The 22415-nt window shown below is 36.5% G+C and overlaps 1 protein-coding gene across 1 annotated transcript in view; it reads right to left on the bottom strand.

The window, feature by feature from the left end:
* Positions 1–2381: 2381 nt before the first annotated feature.
* MCCC2 (methylcrotonoyl-CoA carboxylase 2) overlaps positions 2382–22415 on the bottom strand; it is a 35570-nt gene continuing 15536 nt past the window's right edge. The window contains exons 8-17 of the mRNA XM_015653613.2: positions 18562–18626; positions 17531–17630; positions 16505–16600; positions 15232–15304; positions 14948–15024; positions 12793–12859; positions 12363–12519; positions 11459–11573; positions 10135–10220; positions 2382–2815 (exon numbers count right to left, since the gene is read on the bottom strand). Of these exons, the coding sequence (XP_015509099.1) occupies positions 2698–2815; positions 10135–10220; positions 11459–11573; positions 12363–12519; positions 12793–12859; positions 14948–15024; positions 15232–15304; positions 16505–16600; positions 17531–17630; positions 18562–18626 (954 nt within the window). The 3' untranslated portion in view covers positions 2382–2697. The remainder of the gene's footprint in view (positions 2816–10134; positions 10221–11458; positions 11574–12362; positions 12520–12792; positions 12860–14947; positions 15025–15231; positions 15305–16504; positions 16601–17530; positions 17631–18561; positions 18627–22415) is intronic.

Raw genomic sequence — 22415 nt, 5'->3', positions numbered from 1 at the left:
TAGGTTTATTTAAAATTTCCTTTCATTCCAAGAGAGATCCTACTGGTAGCACAATCCCAATGAAAACTGAACATTACTGTTGTAATGGCATCCATGTTAAATCTAAAGAGGAGCTGCTACTGCAAAAGCATGAGACTCCTGGTGGTAGACACAATATGAGAGCTCTGGGTGATTATTTTGAGAGAGCATGAATATATCTACCAACATCATCAAATGTGGTACAAGCATGGGGTCCAACTCCTTGCTCCTGCAGACTCCACAGAAAACAGTGTTTTCCAGAAAACCTTTGGGCAGCAAGAGACAAGCTCAGTGATGAGAACACCATCACATGAGGGGCACTGTGTACCCCTCACAACTAGTGCCCCATACAGAATGCAGCACAGTAACATACAAAAGCTTTTCCAAAATAGCTGTGTAGTGGAGGAGTGAAAACCACCAGTGTCTCTCTGAAGTGCTACTCTGAAGATCCTGCTCGGTAGCAACTGCTAACCAGATCACACTGGTAGGATGCTAAACCTGTGATGATTAATTTCTTTTGCTTAACATGTTTCCAAAGCTAAGTATTATTAAGGCAGAACGCTCCTATTTATCAGACGTGTTTTGTCTCTGCTTGCACACATATTCAGAAGAAGAAATTTTGACAAATGTAAAGAACTGTCTTTTCAAATGCAACAAGCAACAGGGAATTACCATTCTCATCTTTCCAAACATACCTGCTTCTATCACCTGTATCCCAGGATTAGTTGTTACTGTCTCCAACTTGTTATGATTTCATTACCAGTATAATTGAAAAATATTATTAAGAAGAAATTAGATTTCCTAGCACAAACAGGAAGTAGTCCTCATAGCTTTGGAAGTGACAGGCAAAAGTGACCCCTGTAATTAAGAACAGAAAGTCAAGTGCTTAACTGATTATTTAACTGGAGTAGAAGAAAAATACAATGCATTTCTTCTTATTGGTCCAGAACTATCTTTCTCCTTCCTTATATTATATATATATACAAATAATTAATCTGTATTTAAAAGTAGGGTATTTTAAAATGCATTTCTGAAGCCTACTAATCATAAATAATTTCACTTTACTTTCAGGATCAATAAATCTTGCGTCTATGCCAAACATATTCACAAATGTGTGTAGTGAGACAAGTGGCTCAAAAGCACAGCTAGTGCCTAGTTGGCCGTATTTCAAATTATTATTCTCTGTTAAATATTTATTTAACATACTAAGAGCAAGCATGAGAGTGCAGACCTACAGAAGTAATCTTTCTAGTGGTGCAGAACACACCAGGCTTTGGATACATTTCATCTCAGTAAAAAGAGAGGGAAAATTACTCTTTTAGTGCAATATGGGAGTGTGCCAGAGACCACACAGCTCAACATATACTAGGCTGTCTACATCATCTATAACCTACATTGAAGATCCACATTCCAAACAATTATTTCATTTCATCTTTTGCATCTGTCTGAGACACAACTGGAAAGGCTGGTAGGTAGCAGATCTTCAATCCTCCTCCTGGATCCAAGGAGAACTCCACTCCTTGTGGAGAACTAGGAAGATTACAGCTAGCACCTAACCCCAGGTGATCATTCCTCTTAGCAGTCTTTCCCCACAGGCCAGCACAGGATAGGAACTCTATTCATGTACACTGGCTCCTCTTGGATTTGACTCTCAGTAAAGGATTTCTAGCAATGGCTATCTGGGCACCTGTAGAGCAAGCTAGATAAAATAAAATCACCTTCCTGTTCCCAGCTAGAACAGTATGTCGTTTCTACAAGGTGCAATGTTGCCAAAGAGAACAAATTAAATGACAGACACTGAATTATTGAAAAACTTTACACTCCCAACAAATAAAGAAATAAATCAGAATAACCAAAGCACTCTACCACCTTAAAATTCCTTAAGTCAGTGGATTTCAGGCTTCTGCTCTGAGCAAACCATTGATCCTTGTGGAGAAAACACTCTGTCTTTGTGAAACCAAAATTACCAGAAGGACCTCATGCCAAGATGTTTAAACACCTTTGCAGTCCTCACACATGCTCTCAGCAACCTGCTGATTTCACAGATACCAGGGCACACCTCCCCTCTCTTCCAGAAAACATGCACCCCCTCAGGTTCAATAGTTGTTTTGACTTCAGGTAAGCACACAGGAAAGCTTCTTATTTTTGGATGAAAGCCAGACACAGAACAAGATGACAACAACTGCATGAAATCTGCAATTTCATGCTGTGTTGAAATCCCTGGCTGCCCTTACAGCACTTCACTATCACAAAAATTATTTATTAGCAAATGTGGGTTTTCTTTGTTGGACTGCAAAAGTACTTTACATTTATAGGAGACATACAAAAAAGAATTAAGCATAGGAGCCGATAAGCACCAAATATATAGCTTATTTTGCACATTTATTTATATAAGACATAGTATCACTTGTTTCCTTTCAAACATGAAGTATAATGCTAGAACCTGCAATTTGGTAAATCAATGCAGTAATATAAGCACTTAAATGACTAATATCAAATCACTATCAAAAAACTGAAGCACTTTGTGACAATTACAATCAGTGAAAATAATGATGAAAATTTCATTAAAAACAGCATCTTACAAATCTTTATTTTTAATCACCACAATATTGTAGTTAGTGTGCTGCCCAGCCCCAAATCAAATACACAGAGGTAATTCTGATGATCACTTGTTTAAGTTTACATCCTGAAAACTCCAAATTCTGTCTTCTTCGTGGGTGCATTTAGTGCTGCGCTGAGACTGAGGCCCAAAACCAGTCTTGTGTCAGCCGGATCAATAATTCCGTCATCCCATAATCTAGAGCAAAACCAAAAACATAACAAACCAAAACATTAAAGGAAATCAACAGATCAACATATACAGCTGGTATACTTTCACACCCATGAAACTGGAAATGCTCCACATTAAAGAAAGAGGAGTAAAGAGCTAAATTATACTTTAAAAAAAATGGAGTCAATTCACACTCTTCTTCAATGCAATATACTGGTGCGCATTCCTCCATGGAATTTGTCTTCTAGAACAGCATATACATCTTAGGTAAGTGAACAATGTCAGACATTTATTTTTAATAGATTCTTCACACTTAATCATCTTCTTCAATAAAAAAAGCCCTCTTTGCTTGTTAATGTTCACATGGAGAATGACCATCTGTCAATGACCTAATTCTATTAAGAACGCTTGCACTTTAAGGATTATATCACATCATTATTTACACTACTCAGGTTAATTCAACTGCCAGATGAGGATGATACAAGTGTTTATTCTATTGTCATTAAAAAGCCTGAATAAATGTCAAGTATTTTCATTACTTCTGTGGTGAGTTAACCTTTGTTGGATTCCAGGTGCCCATGGGGCTCTACTCATTCTGAGCCAGACAGAGGAGAGGAAATAAGATGGAAAACAATAGGTTGAGATAAGACAGATTACTAAAGTGTAAGTGTACGTTTGCACGTGCACAAAGAGAAAAAAAAGTTAGTAAATTTATTCTCTACTTCCCATCAGCAAGCCATGTCCAGTCACTTACCAAGAAGCAGGGCTTCAGCATGAACGGCATTTGCTTGGGAAAGCAAACACTGTAAATAACCAGTGTTCCAACTTCCTCCTTCTTTCCTTAGCTTTTGGAACTGAGCTGAAGTCATATGCTATGGGATATTCCTTTTGTTAATTTGTATCAGCAGACCTAGTTGTGTCCGCTCCCAGGATCTTGCCCACCCCAGAATACTGATGCGGGGAAAATGTTGTATAGAGAGAGGCTGGTGCTGTGATAGCACTGCTCAGTCAAGACAACACTGCTGTGCTGTCAACACCTTTCCAGATACTAATGTAAAGCACAGCTCTGGGAAAATTAACTCCACCTCAGCAAGACCCAATACAATTTCTTTCACTTATTTTATCATTAAGTTCATTTCTAAACAACTGGAAGATCCTAGCCTCCTTTACCCAGGCCTGAAGGCAATTAAATTATAAATGTGAAATTGTCAAATTCCCAGTTACCCAAAATCACCAACAGCTGTAAATCGTCTCTTTGATATTATGCAAAAATTAAGGTCTTAGTGGCATCAGTTCTCAATGACAGTTCCATCCTACCTAAATTAAAATCCATGTTGGAATTTCCAGCAGGCCATGAAACTGTAAATACTGTTATTTTCCCAGCAAGATATTTAAACAGGATACCACACTGCTCATTGAACACAAGTCTCACTAAAACACATACTTTAAGCAGCATCTGCAGAATACATGCACAGTATCTTTGGTTAAGAGAGGGATGCTCCTCCTCCACCCCATCTTTCCCTACAGAAACTTATTTTGTATTCTTCGTGAACTTACTTCAGTGCTGGCTAATGCTTAATTCTTTGTGGAAAATTTAAAAATACAGCAACAGTCATGAATAGGGAGCAAAGACTGACTCTACCAAGAGAAGAAATAGCCCTTCCCTTCTAATTGAAGCTCCATCTGCAGATTTTCTGTTGTTTGGAGATAAATTTAGCAAAATCTATTAGACAGGAAACAAGACATTTTGCACTCCACTTTCAATCCTAAATGTGCCAACTTCATCCCCAAGAGCACTGCAAACTGTACATAAATACATGCTGATAAACTCAAGGCAGCAGCAGACACTTGAATGTTTTCCATATTTGCTTTATTTTGCCATTTGCTGTGAAAGCAATATTGATCAAATCAGATAAATATACTAAGAGACTGAGAATGTATGCTTTTTATTTTACAAGGTGTATCTATCCTAAGATGCACAAAACGAATTGCAGCAGAAGACACCTTTAACAAGACCAGGCACAGGGGTTCAGGCACAAGCAGTAGGGGCATGTTTTCTAACTATTGAATAGAAGAGGAATAGGACACCTAGCTCAGACAGAATACTCTGCTATAAAAAGATCTTGTCATGGTGCAGATTCCCAAGCAGGAGACTGTTAAACTAAATGGGGCACAAGAGCAAGACTGAATTAAAGAAGAAGAAAGGGTTTGGAGAAGGGAAGACCTTGTGCTAACTAGGCAAAGTCAGGCTCTTTCTTTTTTGGGAGTGAAAACCAAATTTTCATTTAAGAAGTCTTGTTCCACAGTAGTTGTGGCACTGACCTGGCTATCAGGTCCCGAAAAGCAGAGAACGAATTCTGGACAAATGAAAGAATCATAAAATGGTTTGGGTTGGAAGGGACCTTAAAGATCATCTAGTTCCAATCCCCTCACTATGGGCAAGGACAACTTCCACTAGACCAGGTAGCTCAGAGCCCCATCCAACCTGGCTCTGAGCACTTCCAGGGATGGGGCAGAGGACTGATTCTCTGGGCAACCTCTTCCAGTGCCTCTCCACCCTTGCAGTAAAGAATTTCCTCAAATGTAAAAAGGAGAAAAACTTCTGGCATGGCAAAAAAAACCCAAAACAACTCTGCTATAAACCCAAACCACTAATATAGGAAAACTGTAACTCTGTCTAACTTCCCATTTTAGGATTCTCAGTCAGTATCTCCCTTCTAGTGGGCTACTAACCCAAGGACTGGAATGTTGTAACAGTGACACTTGCACCTGCATGGAAGTTACTAACAGCAAATTCTGTTTCAGGTGACACAAGAGCAATCTGTATTGTAACGTGGATAAAGTGCATGGTCTAAGCTCCTGCTGTCTGACTCCTGTGAGTAACTTCTTTCCTAACTGTATCTTTAAATATTAAGTAGTAATTCATTAAAATATTTGAGCTTATTTGGGCAATACTCCACTGAAAAGACTCAGAGGAAGTGCATCTTACCATACAAAAGCAAAAGCAGTTAGAAGCTTTTTTTTTTGTTCAAAATAGCTGAAGAAAAATGTAATTTGGTTTTACAGAGACTTACTTAAGACATGTGTGAATTTTCTTGATTTTTCTCAAGACAATGGTTGTAGCTCTTTATATAATCTATCATGACAGAATGGCCAAGAGAGTATTTTTTATACTTTCAGCATCAGAGAGTATGCATTACCAAAATTTAATGCATATGCTTTTTTTTCCTTCACCTTGTATTTATATTTTGATTTAGTTATGATGAATATAGTCAAATTAATCTGACAAAGGAACAGAGAAGATTCTCCTTAATAATGAAGATAAAAGTAGTTTTGTGAGGTCAAATCAATCCCAACCTTCTGTTTTTTTAAGACTATGAAAAAAACCCCCAACTTTATGAACAATCTCATTTTTTTACGAATGATTGTTATTTTTAAGCAAATTTTGGTTTTTTGACTGCTACAAGTTTGTTTGCTCTTCATATTAACTCTTTTTTTCTTCAATAAATACCTGCAATTAACTCTCTTATTTATGAAACACACTGAAACAGAATGAGGGAATTCATAATACTTAAAATATTCAACACATTTGCTCAAGGCCTGGAAATGACAGGGATGGACAGACTCCAAAAGAATCACCAACTTAGTGCAGTGCCTTGCAAGTTCCAACTTCATAGTGATTACTGCTGTAATAAATATCCAAACATGAAGCACATTTTAACGTCAGATTAAGGGTTGGTTGGTTTTTTGTAATAACACGATTTATATTGACAACTGTAGAGATTTTACATTGCATGGAAGTCAAGCCGCTTTCATACGGCCACTCCTGGCTTCTACATCTCTTTGTTTAAAGAAAACTGCATTCTCTACTGGGATGTAACATTAATAATTAAACTATCTATTAAAGCCCCATTGCAGGAACATGAGTCACACTACACTCATAAAGTATCTGTAACTGAGATAGTGCGAGTAAAAGAAATGAAGTTGCCTAAAGTAAAATGCTTGTGTAATTTGTTAAGATGCAAACCATTGAAATCTTTTAAGAAACCTGTGAGCAGATTAATATAACTCATTAAAAAGGGTGCTGCCTAATGACTGCCATTAATTAAGACTGCTCATTGTGAAAGGTTCTAATCAAAAAATTGGTTAAAGTCTGATTGGAAAACACAACTGCAGGGAACAGTATTGACATCCTGTACGTATAGCAAGTTATCACTTATAAGCAAAATCATATAAACAGAATAAACAGGGATATTTTCTTGTCTTTAAGATTGTGAGGGCGTTTTCCTTTTCTCTCCTTATTACTGCTAAAAGCTTGATTCAAAGCCTAATGAAGTCAGGTGGAAGGGTCACATCAATCTCGATGGCTATTAAGGGTGAGGCAGACATTAGGTAGGAGGACAGCACGAGGAAGCCTCCAAACCAGCTGCACACAAGCAGCAACAAAGACACAAAATCTTTGTGCCATCTATCATTTCTTTCAGAAATGCAAAGCTGTTTGTCAGAGTTTCTTTGGTGACCTGTTTGGTGGAGGGATCTTACAAAACAAAGGCTGTCTGGATTCAGTTTCAGTGTCCTGACATCTGGTTGACAATGAGTTGGGTTTTTACCATGCTTGGAGCCACACAGGAATGGGCTGCAAAAGAGACAGGTTATTCCTCCCTGAATTGCAGCAAATGCTTCTCATAAGCAGCTGCTGAGGCTGGCTGAGGAAAACGCTGTCTCTAAGGTGCAAGGTGAGGGGTACATCCTTCCCCCTGACTACAATTGCTGCAAAGACTGTAATCCATTTAATCTCATTGTTTCTGCTTGGACAGCCTACTCCACAGTAATGAAAACTTCTGTACTATTGATCTGACATCTTGCTTAGGAATTAGTTAATGCAAAGCATGAAAGGGCAGGAAACATGAGTATATCCACTGAAATACCCAATTAACTCTACAAGAGAGCAATTAAAAGCTCCTAGACAATGCAGACTTCACCTACTTGAACTGAAAAGCGAGAGAAACCAGCCATGACTGCTTTGACCCGAGCCACTCACACACTGTTGTCAAAAGCACTTCTTTGTAAAAAGAGGCATTTCACCTTCATTGCTTATAGCCAGATAAGCCTCAGTGGGATTTCAGCTCTGACATTTGACTTCATATGTCAGCTTATTATCTTGAGGGTGGCATCACATGAATACAACTACATGCAATCCAGACCCACGCTAGTTCTCAGCCAACTCACATCTGTGCACGTCACGTTTCCTTTCCAAGAGGACACAGTAAGAAGTGCACAGCTACCCTGCTTTTTCAAATAAATGACACATCACCTAGCACTAAAAGCACTTTCTAAGGCCTAGGCTGGGAAAATTCACGCTATTTGCTGGGGTGACTACTAGATTTGCAACTTAATTTCACAAAATGGCCAGATATTCTGAAAACGTAAACTGGTAGAAGTTGTTCATCAGAGAGGACAAAGCTGGTATTAAACACTCAAGTTTCATGTCTAAAATCAGACATTATTAAAGATTTTAAATGTGGTATTTTTTAATGCTAATTTTAGCTTTACATGTAAAACTGCTTTCTTACAGATTAGTAACTTACTGTTGTAAATACTGACAATCATCAGTCAGTTTTTGGGAAAGGATAATTTTTTTATTGCTAATGTATCTAAAGTATTGAATGCTAAATAAACCATGAATAAAAGAGTCTGACTGTTTCCAGCGAACATACGAAAGAAAATGTGAAAAAAAAAAGCACATTATTCATCTTCTCTGGGGTAGGGATTAACTTTAAATACAGACAGTTTGACTCATTTTTAAATGTTATTACATAAATGGATTATTCTTCTCCTTAAAATCCAGTAATAAAAAGTGATACTTTTTTTTTTTTTCATTTTTCATTCTTGCCTTAGAGCACAAGATCTATTAAAGGTCAGCTGTTAAAAACTTTTGTACTATTTACTACCCATTAAAGATCAAGCCTGATGAAGGTATTCATTTGATGAAACATTAGAACTAATAACAATTTCCCAGGTATAAGTATCTCAGTTAAGTATATTCCATTATCCCTACAGAAGAGAGTAAAAGTTAACAGTAATTTCATATCTTCTAATCACAAAGAAGGAGCTCTTTCCAGGTTACCCGCCCCTGCTTCCACAGTGTGGACATTTCCTTCTTACTCCTCAGTTTGAGGAGAAAATCCTTGCTCAGCCACACCAGTTTCTAGCCTGCCATGCCAAATTTCCTACACATAGGAATAAAGAGCTCTTGTGCTCTAAGGGAAGTTTCTTTAAAGAATTGCCAGCTCTAATCAGCTCCTCTGTCCTTAAGGAGTTTCCCAGGTGATCTCATCCACCAACCCTTAAAACACCTGGAGGTTCACTCTTCCAAGTTTTAGGGTCTGGAGTTTCTCTCTGCCACCTCATGTTCCTTGAGATCCTGAGCTCAACCAGGGTGTGCTCTCTACAGCCCTGGCTGTTTCCAACCAACACCTCTTTACTGAGCCCCTCTGCACTGGTGAGCACCAGGAATGCCTCTGGCTGCCTTGTCTGACACCTGGAACCAGGAAGTTGTTTTCTACCTATGCCAGGAGTCTCCTGGGTTGTTCACTGCCAGCTCTGCTGCTTTCACAGGTGACATCTGGGTCACTGAAATATGCTACCCTCCACCATCATTAGCAGCAAAGAGCTTGTGGAAAATTAGCTTTTGGATACCACAGAAACACATACAGCAGAAACATATGCAGGAACTTTAGCACTGGCAGGATGAAACTAATGCAGAATAACCATCCAAAGGCCAAGAAAGCCCCCAAGCCACTTTCCAGATGTATCTGGATGACTTCACGATGCCACCTTGTTTCAATAGCCTAACTAGTTCCTGACCATTTATTATTATTCAATCAGCCTGAGCATGAAATGCTGCAAAGGACTTCTCAGCAAACGTGTATGCTGCACCCATCAGCTAAAGCTCTACACCGTCACTGCTATCATCCAATACAATCACCTATCATGACCTGAAATTTGCCAATGGCTACAGGTCTTCTTCAAACTGCTACCTGCAGATACTACACTGAGGAGGATGACACAAAACCTATCCAGAATAAAACACATCACATAGAAGCTCCATGCTACCATGTAATTTTTACAGAACCAGCAAAGTAATTGCTGAAAGTGCATGCAGTCTTCTGAAACAGTTCATGGTACCAGGTCCCAGAGATAAGACAGACAAGACATTGGTTTGATTGCAGATCAAATACAATTTTTGATTCTGATTGCTCTGTTCCACTGTTCTTTGATACCAAGAGTTAGATGTCAAGTCTCCTGATTGAAATTAAGTTTTAGAATAGTTATTTCTATGTTACCTTGCACTGGAATAGTAAGGGTTTCCTTCCTCCTCGAACCTCCTAATGATTGGCTCCTTCAAAGCTGCTTCATCTGCTTCAGACAACTAAAAAACCACATGAAATATTCTTTAAAATCTTCTTCTCCAATGATAGCAGAGCTTACATGCAGCATCAACTTGAAGAAAGTGCCTAAATTATCTGCCCAAAGTCTTTTTTACTCTTTTAGCACACAACTGTCAATTTTACATGTTAAAATAGCACTTTCCAAATCAAGTGTGTAGAAACACAGCAGGACAAACATATACTTAACTGAAGGCAAGAGTAATTGGTGACTAGCACTTGAAAAATTACTGAAGCTAGTGTATTGGAAAAAAAAATCTGGGTTGCCTTTGGCAAGATTTTTTAATAAAGTAAGTCTGCGCTATTCTAACACTGGGTTTCTCTATGATCCAAACTGGACACAGTAATTCAAAAAACTTTCAAGTTTGACTGACATTTAACTACCACTGATTATTGTTCTTGAACTTCTTTCTGGGTATCATGTATCTGGGAATTTAAGGCAGACAGAGATAAGGGTGAGTATGTTCTACCCACAGAAATAAACAAGTATTGAAAAGTAATGACATTGAGAAAACATGTTCATACTGCTTCATTATTCTGATTAACTATTCCTGATAAATATGAACAATCTTAAGACATCACAATAAAACCAATTCTTACGGGATCAAGGCAGTAGTATAACCATAAACCTTGCAGTTAAAAAAAAACAACTCAGCAGGAAAGTGTGTGCAGTGAAACTACAAAATATTAGTATAAGATTTAATAAACTATGTTTATTATGTAATCAATATACCTCTAATTTTCAATGAAAATTTTGAAATGAGCAGGAACTTTTCCAAACCACTCCAGACTTCTGCTGTTACAAGCTTTGTAATTCTTAATCAGTGAATCATCTGAAGATCAGCTTTCTCTAAAACTGCTACCTTAATAATAATTGGAGACACTTTATCCTGTCATATTCCTTTTCATACTCCCAAACCAAGGAGGATTCCTGGTTGCTCATCTTGGGTAGAACTAATAACTTGGTGCACAAAGCACAAAAATACAATGGTGTATGAAATACTCCTCTTTTTAAGCAGAGATAAGAAATGTTATTAATGATCTTCACATTGCAAAGAAGTAAGCAGTAACATTTCACAAATTCATGTTTGTCAGTGCCCAGTGGCACTGGGATAGTTCACTGGTGTCTCACTCTCTTCCTCCCCTTCCCAGCTCACAACGTGACCAACTCCAGTGAAAGAGTAAGGGATAAAATGATAGATATGAAAGAAGAAAGACATACCTGTTTTCCCTCCCTTGCTTTTTGGTCCTTAGCTATTGTAGCTAGAACAGTTGCAGCTTGTTCCCCTCCCATCACTGATATGCGAGCATTTGGCCACATATATAGAAATCTTGGACTGAAAAAATACATATTAAACACTAAGGTAAGTCATATTTCCTGGTGAAGAACTAATTCTCACTCAACTAAGAATATGTTTTCCTGCATGACAATTTTACAATATATCTTTTTTTAAGAGGTACATTAACATACTTCAATGCTTGCAGCATTACATTTGAAAATGTAAAAAATTCTGTTCATTTCCATTATTGAAACACCTCTTTTTTAAAAATTTCTCTTTCTTGAGTCTCTTCAGCTCACATTCCCAACACACGGGAGTTTTTCTCCTAAACATCCTAAATAACTTAAATAGTATCAGGAACCTTGAAAAATAAAATTAAAAAAAACCACATTAGCTATGTCCAAAGGGTCAACAAAAAAAATCTTTAGGGGTTATACAAACCTTACTCATAAAAACAGGCTGATTGAAGTGAATAAGGAGTTTTTATACAAGCTGATATACTCTCCCTAAGAATGCAGAGTAAAGGACCAGACTATCTTGCCCAATGATTGTTTAAGACTTCACCATTTTTCCAAGAATTGAAATGGGAGAAAAGGATGTGAACAGGTTTACTACAGGTTTACTTTGCTACAAGGTCTCCTCTGTCACCTAATTCAAGGTGAACCATGAGCCTTATCAGTCTCTACAAATTTCAGGCTATTATTTACTTATGAACATATTCATTAAGAACTCTTTTCTAAACAGCATAACTTCTTCAAGAGTTCAGGTGATTCTTCAGAATGCCACTTCAAATTATTATTGTTCTCAGATTATTTCAGTCTGCTACCAGTCTGAAGCAACACTTACCTATATGCTCTTCCACACATCCCATAGTTTCCAGCTCCATAAGAGCCACCAATAATGACAGTTATTTTAGGTACATTGGCACAAGCTACAGCAGTTACCATCTTGGCACCATCTTTTGCTATCCCTCCAGCCTCATATTCTTTGCCAACCATGAAACCTAAAGAAATAGAACATGAACAAAAGGCTCACCAGCTTTATATCATAATACTGTGCCATATGTCATACTATGTGCTTCACAGCACATGCAGAAAGAACTGAATCATAAGACATTATCATACGGCAAGGCCTTCACCAGATGCTGACAGGCTGATTTCCAAACAGGCTGGAGATGTATGTACTACAAAGCCCACAAGAAGCTGTCTAGAACACAGCCTCAACAAACAGCAAAGTCTACAACAAAGTGGTATCTCAAAAACTCAATCTCACTCACCTGTAATATTTTGCAAAAACACAATGGGAATATTTCTCTGGCAACACAACTGGATAAAATGTGTACCCTGTGGAGAGTTAAAAAATAAAAGAGTAAACCATTAAAATCTGGACAAGTTAAGCTATCCCTACCAGCATTCTGAACTCTGAGCTAAATCCTTCCACTGAAGTCTACCAAAGTATTTCCACCAGAAAGTCCTATACTACTTCTCCTTCACCCAAAGTTAACTACAAAACATGAATTCACTGTAGCAGAAGTAAGAGACCTCCAAAGACGTGTGAAACTATGGGTAAAACAGAAATAATGTTCTTAAAAAGCATTCTACTAACACTGAAAAGCTCAACTGCTGTGACTTGGCTAATATGCAGCTAAGCCATGGACAACGCCAGTGTGTAGCATCTGACACTGAGTTTAGCAAGACTCTGTTAGAGAAATCAAGACAATCTTTCCAAAAAACATCTCTCCATTTACTGTACAAAAGAAAAGCATTCTCTAAAACTGGGAAAGGCCCATATACATAATTTACTCGTGGTCCTGCCAATTGCTGTAACATTTTGTCCCTTTTCTGAAGGCAGTTGCCCTCTCCCTATTTACTAGCAAAAGACCAATTTCCTAGCAAAGTTACAAATAGTAGATTCCAAGCATCTGTTTCAAACAGCTAAACCAATGAAGTTCCTTGGCTTATTTAGACACTTGTTGGTAAACAAAAAAAAAACAAGGTTAGGAAGCAAAACAACTATTGAAAAACATCTAACCTCTTGATTATATAAAACCTGCAAAGGTTATAAAAAGAAAAAGAAGAGAAAAATAGTTAAGTATAATCCTCTTCAGAGAAACACATGAATAGCAAGGGGATGGTCATGGGAAAAATGTGCACTAACACATTACAAAAACGCAAAGGAAAAAAAGGAGTATTGCTAAGGTGTGTTGCTTATGGAACCAACATCATGGACAAAGGCTTTTCTAGAAGTGAATTTCTTTTTACAGTACTGATATGCCAATAAAAGTCAGAAAATGAACATTCCTTACATTTTTTTCATTGTTAGGAAAAAATATTGTAGCACCAAATTGCTAGAAAAACAATGAAAGTATTAGAAATACTGCAAGTCATTTTCTACCTGGAAATAACAGTTAAAACAAATGTCAGATGAAAAAAATTTCATTTACTTCAGTGCTCCAAGTTGGAAGTTTTCCTTCAGCACATGAAACTCAATTTTGTATATTATTTTATAACAACAATAAATACAGTAAAATTACTTCCTTTCTCCACTTCTCTCATCAATGCTTCCTTTTCCTGTATATTCTCAGAAATAATTTCCTCACTGTTAGCTCAAGAAGAGTGTTAGAACAAAACTAGCATATATAATCCCTTCTACAAAATATTCAACTGGCAGTAGTTTCTTGAAATAAACTAAAGCAAGCAACCCAGACCAAGGTAAACACCTTGCAATACCCAGATACTCTTTTATCACCATCATTCCCTGAGTCCAAACTGCGAAGCACTGTTAATAAAATAATAAAATCACAATATTTCTTCACATACAGCCTTTCATTCACAAAACAGGTATTTTAGCTCACACACACATATATATATATATATTTTATTATTATTTATTTATTTATTTATATTTAGCTCACAGATTTGAGAGACTGCACATTATTTTTCTGAGGCAGGAGATGCTGCAGCGAAGTATGAAAATTAGAACTCTGGTAAACCAATGAACTGAATACTGGAATCCAGCTTTTAGGTTTTCCAGTTACTACAAAAACAATTATGTGATTTTCCATAGCCCTTCATGGTTTAGAGGTCAGAAATACCCAACAGGGTATTTGATGTAATAAGGATGGACATGTCTCATAAGAGATATAAGTTTCAGGATACACTATTTCAACTACACTGTATTCACACGAATCCAAACCCCGTTCTGCTGTTGGCCTATCTTCTTTACATCAGAATAATCTACCAAGCACTTTTTCTGAAATATGGTCATTTTTTTTTACAGCTTATTAACAGCTTATACCTGTTCCACATTTTCATGACAAACGTAGAGCCGTCCTCTTTTATTATTTAAAAAAGTTCCTCATCTCAAGAGTAAGTTGTCCACCAGCAGTTTTGTTTCTCAATGGCAAAGAAGCTAATAATCTATAAATTTACCTTTTTTGCCGACTCTGAGAAAAGAACTCCATTGTTTCCAATAATTCCTACTGGGTAACCAAAAATTCTTGCAAATCCTAAAGGAGAGAGATTAATTTGTAAAATTCCACATGTATTTATTTTTCCATAGCATATAAAGGTAACACTTTCTCCTGGTAACAGAAACTGCTATGCTTCTGACGATAAACATCATTAAAAATATCACTGAGTGTGCCAGAATAAATCCAACTATAATAAATAAGTAAATCCAGTGGAAACATATACATAATTATACTTCTACTTACCTGTAACTAAAGTATCTCCATACAAAGCTTTGAATTCATCAAATCTGCTTCCATCTACAATTCTAGCAATGACCTCAAGAAAAAATGGAAAAATGACATTAAATTCCTAATCCTTCAAGGTTTCAAATTTGTTTAGACAGGAAGACAATGATAACACATAACCTAAAATCCTTCCATTTACAGAACATCAAGCAACCCACATATAAACAGGTTGGATGGCAGGCAAAGCCCATTTAGTTTTTTATGTGTGATTCATCTACGTGTTTGTGAAAAATCGGATTTCAAGATTAAGAACGTTCTAGCCAAATAGCTAAATTACACAGGAACAGCATTTTCCTGATTAGCTGAATTTCAAAGAAAAACCTCTGCTAATATTAAACATTAATCAATAGCCTCTCATTTGTAAAGAAAAACACATATAGACTCATGATTCACTTTCTTAGAGATATGATTATTTCTAGGCTTGCTTGAGTTTGCGACATACAAAAATAATGAAGATCTGATTTGAGGTTCCTCTGTGATGCAAAGGAGCCATTTTTATAAATACAGATCCACTGCTAGCAAGACATTTGCCACAAGATATTTATTTCAAGTTTAAAAGAACATAAATCTGAACTATTCCAACTTCTGAGAGTGAAGTATGCAACTCAGTAAAACTCTTCATCTCTTTTTCCCCTTAATGCACAGCAAATCTTAGTAATTCATGCCAAATATTTTAAGACAATAAGACTCTTCCTAAAATATATCCTTGGATAGTAGTGAAAAAGGCTCTGAATGTGAGATTTGTGCAAAATATGAAAAAGCATGTTGGTTCAGATGAAGGTTCCATGGCAGATAATTACACCAGACCTACAGTAGAGTACAATAGTCTTTGTATGCAGTTGGGAGAAGGCTCAGTTGTTTGGTGTGCTTATACTCCATAAATATTTAAACAATTCATCTTTCACAGGACTGACAGAAAAAGAAAGCCATCAGATCCCTGGCCAAATATTTTGACAATGAGGAGTTCCTGAAATGGGAACTCAATGTTCCAACAAATGAATGTCAGCTTTTTCAGAATGTTACCAGTATCTCATTCTTGCTCAACCTTCTTAAAAGTATTACCAAAAACTATTATACTTTCAACACTATTGCAATGGGTCTGCTGGACAAAAATATAAAGAAATATGTACCCAAATCAGATATTATCAATTATGACAATATAGAGTGATTTCCTACAAGTCAATTGATGCATGTATGTATGGACATATGGATCTTTCGTTAATACTCATACCTCTTTGACATCAAAATTTCTTTTTAGCTGGTCACCAACTATTCCATATATTTCATCAGCTGGAAATAAAGGCTCTTCTGATGGTTCTATAGTGACCTATAGCAATTTAACAAAACAATCCACACAACAAAGGAAGCATCAGCTCACATTATGACTTAAAAATTCAAACAACAATCTGTCAACTTCTTTGAGCACAGCCTTCTCTTCACCAACAACATCAAAATGCTTGCAGTGGTTTGTCATTTTGCATAAAGATCAAATTTCCTAAACTGAAGGTTCATAACAGTTTCTCACTTCCTGTTACCTTTTTCCTACTCCTGCATATACCTCCACATATGCTCCACTTCTTCTATGTTATAAAAGATTAGGTATGTCCTCCTATTTTCTTACTTTTTCCCCCATGCCCTCTAAGGCAAGCAGCATTCTGAAAAATGGGTGAAGATTTTGTCACATAACTGACGACAACATCTTACCTTCCTTGAGCTTCCATTCAACCTCTCATATCTCATACTAAAATAAAATATGGCAATTCCACCCCCCTATGCTAGCCATCCCATTTACTACAAGGAATTCTTAAATCACCACAATTCATTATCAAGATTTAGGTCTACCCCCTTGGTTTTCAACTCTTGAAAAATCTCAGAAAATATCTATTCAAAAAGATTCCTTTAGCAGATATGTCATTTTAAGTCAATGGAAACGATAATGTGGGTTTAAAATTAAATTAAGTATCTTACAAGAATAGATTAATCTAAAAGTGAAATTCTATGACTCTGAAGCACTCTTCTAGTTCCTTCACTCTTGCATATAATCCCAGTAGTTTTATTAAGAATAACACAGCAAGAATGTAATTGCAGAACTGAAGCATCAGAGAAATCTTTAAGGACAAAAACCGTAACTTCCATTTTCAAATATGTAAAGTCATAGACAAAAAATGTTTTCTATAAAACAAGTGTAATATCAATCAGGCAGAGCAAAGCATTCATAATTTCAACAATGCAGTGTTTTCAGACTCTATACACTTACATCTACTTTCTTCTGGAGATTCAAACTCCTTACAACTTTCCTTGCCAGATGAAGTGCATGATTGTCATCCAAGGCATAATGATCTGTTACACCAGATTTTCTGTATATAAACAACAATGGCAAGATGAATACTTCAGGGAAAAAACCAACATAAATCAGGCAACGAAAATTTGAAATTTTAAACCTTCTAAGACCTTGGAAATATAGATGCAACAATCCAGCTCTCTGTGTTTTATTATGAAATCAGTTTAAAAATAAAACCCATGCCTAACCTTTTCTTCAAAATAGTACATGCAAGTTATCCTACATGAAACATGCAAATGCAGGAAAAAAAAAATAAATCTAAATGACAATATAAAATGTAACAAGCACTGTTCATATGCAACAAAAATTAATTTTAATTATTAAAAAAAACATGTTTACAAAAATGGCATGAATGCCTTTTAAAATAATTCTTTATTCACTTCTAATTGGAGTAACAAATAAGCATTTATTATACAGTAATATGTAACTTACTGTGCAATAATACCTGATTTTGTTTATTATTAATTGCAGAAATTGAAAGTGCAAAGAAAATTTTTTGGGTTTGATAAAGCACAAGCTATTTTGATCTTGCTTGTAGTGAATTCCACATGGCAATAAGAAAGACACAATCTGCAAAATGTATTGTCTTTCAAACATATTATTCTGCTAACACTCAGTATTAAAGTCCTCCATATTATGCATGATGCTGCAGTACACTAGACATGTGAGTAAATAAAGGAGAGCATGCTAAAAAAAAAAACTGCTAAAAAAGCAGTAAATAAAGGAGGCAATGCTAACTAGAGTAACACAATGTAACTCTGATATTCTAACAATAAAACAATCAGCACCGAATAACAACATAGAAATAATTTTCAAACGGTAAACACAATTTAACAAAGATCTAAAGCCAAAATAAAATAAAATAAGGGAAGGACAGGGAAGGGGGAAGGGGAAAGGGAAGTCTAAAATATGGAAAATATTAATTCTGGGAAAATATTTCTTTAAACCTGCAGTGAAGATCTGCCCCTCCAAGTTCCTCTGCTGATACCTGTTCACCTGTTGCTGCTTTAACCTGACACAAGGAAAGGAAAATGAGCTTCACAGTTGACACTTGTCTTGCATTAATACTTATACCATCTTAGGTACGGTAATAACAGAGATCTTTGCAAAATGCTTCTTCATTGATCATATTTCCCTGTTTACTATCCCTCAGAGCATCAAAATATGACAACACAGTATCTTGTAAAGATTACTTTTTTCTTCAACTTTGCATGCTTATTTTAGTGCTAATATGCAGTTTTTATTTACCAAGATACTCCCCACTGTTCTACTTACCGCGGTGTCCATCATTTGTGTGCATACTCTTACACATCCTTCAGATTCATAAACATTCATTTCACAAAAATCTTCTCAGCACTCAATATGAAATTTCAAATGGGATATTTACATGCACTGTTTCAAGCAAACAGTACCCCAGCTGAAACCTAAAATTTTTCAATTTTGCTCTCTCTACATAAACACTTCTGTGAATTTTAATTTACTCATTTAAATATTAACCATAGAATAATCATTAGAGGTTTTTATTTTCTAAACCTTCCAGTAAATACACAATAATTCAGTAATAATGATTTTCCTTAAAGAGCACATCAGTGGCACGTAACTGCTTGGATCAAGTATGATGTCTTTATAAAAGTACCTGGGCTCCACAGTCCTAAGCCTAGATCTGTGTAATCTTAGACCTGAAAGGGTAATTTCAGAGTGAATGGTCTCCTTCTTAAAAGAGAGCAGTATAATTTACTACTGGGGTTAAAAAAAACCCCAGAAGACTTCTTGAGGCATTTCTACTCAACAGTAAGTGCTTTGAAAAGGATTCATTGAAAGCTGAAGAAACCATTATTCATCACCCACAGAGAGTATAGAGGTAAACTACAGGCACGGGAAGGGAAAACTATCATCATTTCCAAAAGAGATTTCAGTTTCCAAGTTTCATATCTAAAAATGAAGCACACTAATTATATATATACATATATACACACACACATATACACACACACACACACACATATATATATATATATATGCACATTTTCTCACACATACACTTCTGAACTGTCAAGCTTACAAATTTAAGTATAGATATTTCTTCAACAGTGGATTTCTGCTTTGAAATTTGAATTACCATGGAATATGAAGGTGTGGCATACTAATTAATGGAAAGTTTCTGTCAGAGACTCAATTAACTTGAATCTTCATTAAACAGTGAACATACCAAGATACTTTCAAGAGAAGTGAGGAAGATTTCTTCACTGGAAGGGTTATGCAGCATTGGAACAGGCTGTCCAGGGTACTGGCTGAGTCACCATCCCTGGAGGAATTTAAGTGCCTACAGATGTGGCATTTAAGGGTTTAATACACAGTTTAGTGGTGCATTTGGCATTGAGGTTATTGGCCAGACTCAATTACCTTTAGGGTGTATTACAGAATAAGTGATTCTATCATCTGAATACACCATTTTATTCTAGGATTCTATGAAATAATTACATATATCTGTCATTCTGCAATGAGTTATATTATTAACTATCGCAGAACTTGCCACAAAGCTGAACAGCACAATGATTCCCATTGACACAGAAATCCAGAGATTAATTTTAAAATATTTTTCAAAATTTAAAATATTTTTAAAATTTGTTATTTTTCCAGAGATGAAGTTTTCCTTCTCCAAATCACAATATTGGAGCTGTGGACTCTATCTGCCACCATATGAGACTGCAAAGTTTAACTCCTCTGCTCAAAGCAGAGTCAATGACATAACTGACGTAATTACCATGAGTTTTGAACAGCTCAAGAATGGAGACTCCATAAACACCCTGAACAACCTGTATTGGCATGACCATCCTTGCAGCAAATGTCTTCTTACAACTAAACAGAACTTCCTGTATTTCAGTTTGTGTCTGGCAGCCTCTTTACCTATTACAGGGTACCAGTAAGAAGCTTGGCTCTACTACCTTTACTCCCCCTTGCAAAATATGGATAGATTTGCCCTAAGACATATTTTCACCTGACTGGAAAGTCTCATGTCTCTCACACTCTCCTCACTTTACAGATGTCATGCCTTTCATCATCTTCATGGAATTTCACTGGCTCACTCAGACTTATTCTGGAGTGCCCAGAGCTGCACCCTGCAGCCCAGCTGTGTCTTATTCTGTCAGAGTGGGTGAGAACAAGTATTTGCACCATCACCTTTCCAGATACAGAAGTGGAGCAGAGCATTCTACAAACTGTAGATTTAAGTAACAGTTAAAGTTACTTGGAGTTAGTGGTTGAAGTTACCTTAAAGTTCATTGAATTCTAACAGACTGCAAGAGCCTCAAGAAGATATGTGGGCATTTTCTAAGAAACACTGCTCAAGCTACTTCAGCTAGACATTATTAAAAGAAATAAACATAAACTTTAGCTATAATATGCATTTTCCACAACAGATGAGGCCAATATGTAGGGAAGTCCCCAGTACATAAATACACACAAATTTGAAAAACTTGTTCCCTCTTTTTACCAAACTTCTGTTCACCTCTGAGCACAGAAAGTAGCAAATTTTCCCTCAGAAAGGAAGAATCAAAAGTTCCTGGAACAAGAGCCTATAGGTCTACATGGCATCCTGAACTGTTAGGCAGTACTGTCGAAGATGAGGACAGAGATACTCCATTTGAGAAAAAGCAGAAGAATGGCCCTGAATATTTCTGCTACTGTGACTTGTAGCACTTGTCCTCTTCTATTGAGATCTGTTAGTTTATGAAGTCATTACTCCTCACCTTTCCAAAAAAGGAGGCCAAGAGAACTTCCATTTTAGACAGTAGACTGTACCCATAATTCACTTTTTTTTTTTTTTATCATACACATCTCAAAGACTAATTACAAGTCACACCAGGGATTTTTATTTTTTCACTTCCTCAGGATGTTTTGTTTTAGGCAGGTAAGCAATAAAATCCAATCCAATTTTCTTCATATAAGAAAGACATTTTGGGGAACAGAGCTTACTCAATAACGGCTACAGTATCTGTTACATCATGGAATGGGAGTTTGTCTGGGAGTCTGAAGCAGTTTTGACACTTAGAAGAAGGCAAGTAGAATATTTTCAGTGAGAATATGAAAAGCTGTACAGAACAGAAAGGCTGACAGGTGGAGATAATAAAGTTTGATCTATACGCACAAAGATAAGGATCATTACATCTGCAGGTTGCTAAGAAACAAATTACATTGGAGGATAGCTGTAAAATCTTCCTCTGAAAACGGGGAAAGATTTTAAAACTTTCTAACTTCACAACACCCTTGCAGTCACTGACTTGCCTAGTCAAGTCCTCCCCTTGAGGCCTGTCTTGGGTCACCCTTTTCCAGAAGTCTATCCTGGCAAAAGTCTCATGTGCTACATCTCAGTGGCACACATGTATGATCTAAATTTCTTTGTGATGTTAAATGATTCCCATTCCCAGAAAACAAGCATCTAGCTCTCTTTTTTATACCTTCCAAGCCAGCTTTCTGGGTCACACTGAGTATTAGATGTCTTACTTGAAAACCTTTTGAAAAAGTTTGTACTTGGACAGCTCAAGTGTTCCTGCCAACCAGGGCAGTTATTCTTAGTTATGGTAACAAAAATACCAACACTCTGATGTACAAAGTTTGTGTCTTTCATCACACTAGTTTTCTTATCTCAAAGGAAAGATGTACAAGTCACATGTTGCTCACTCAACTCAACTAATATTACTCTCAAATAGTATCTTCATTCATGTTTATGCCACTTTTCAATGAACAACTCCAAATATCTAAATTACAGTGATAAATTTATAGAGAGTCACTTTCTGAGGAG

The sequence above is a fragment of the Parus major genome, chromosome Z (genome assembly GCF_001522545.3).
Source record: "Parus major isolate Abel chromosome Z, Parus_major1.1, whole genome shotgun sequence".
Taxonomy (NCBI): Eukaryota; Metazoa; Chordata; class Aves; order Passeriformes; family Paridae; genus Parus; species Parus major.
The sequence above is the reverse complement of the archived record's forward strand: the minus strand, read 5'-3'. Positions and strand labels throughout refer to the sequence as shown.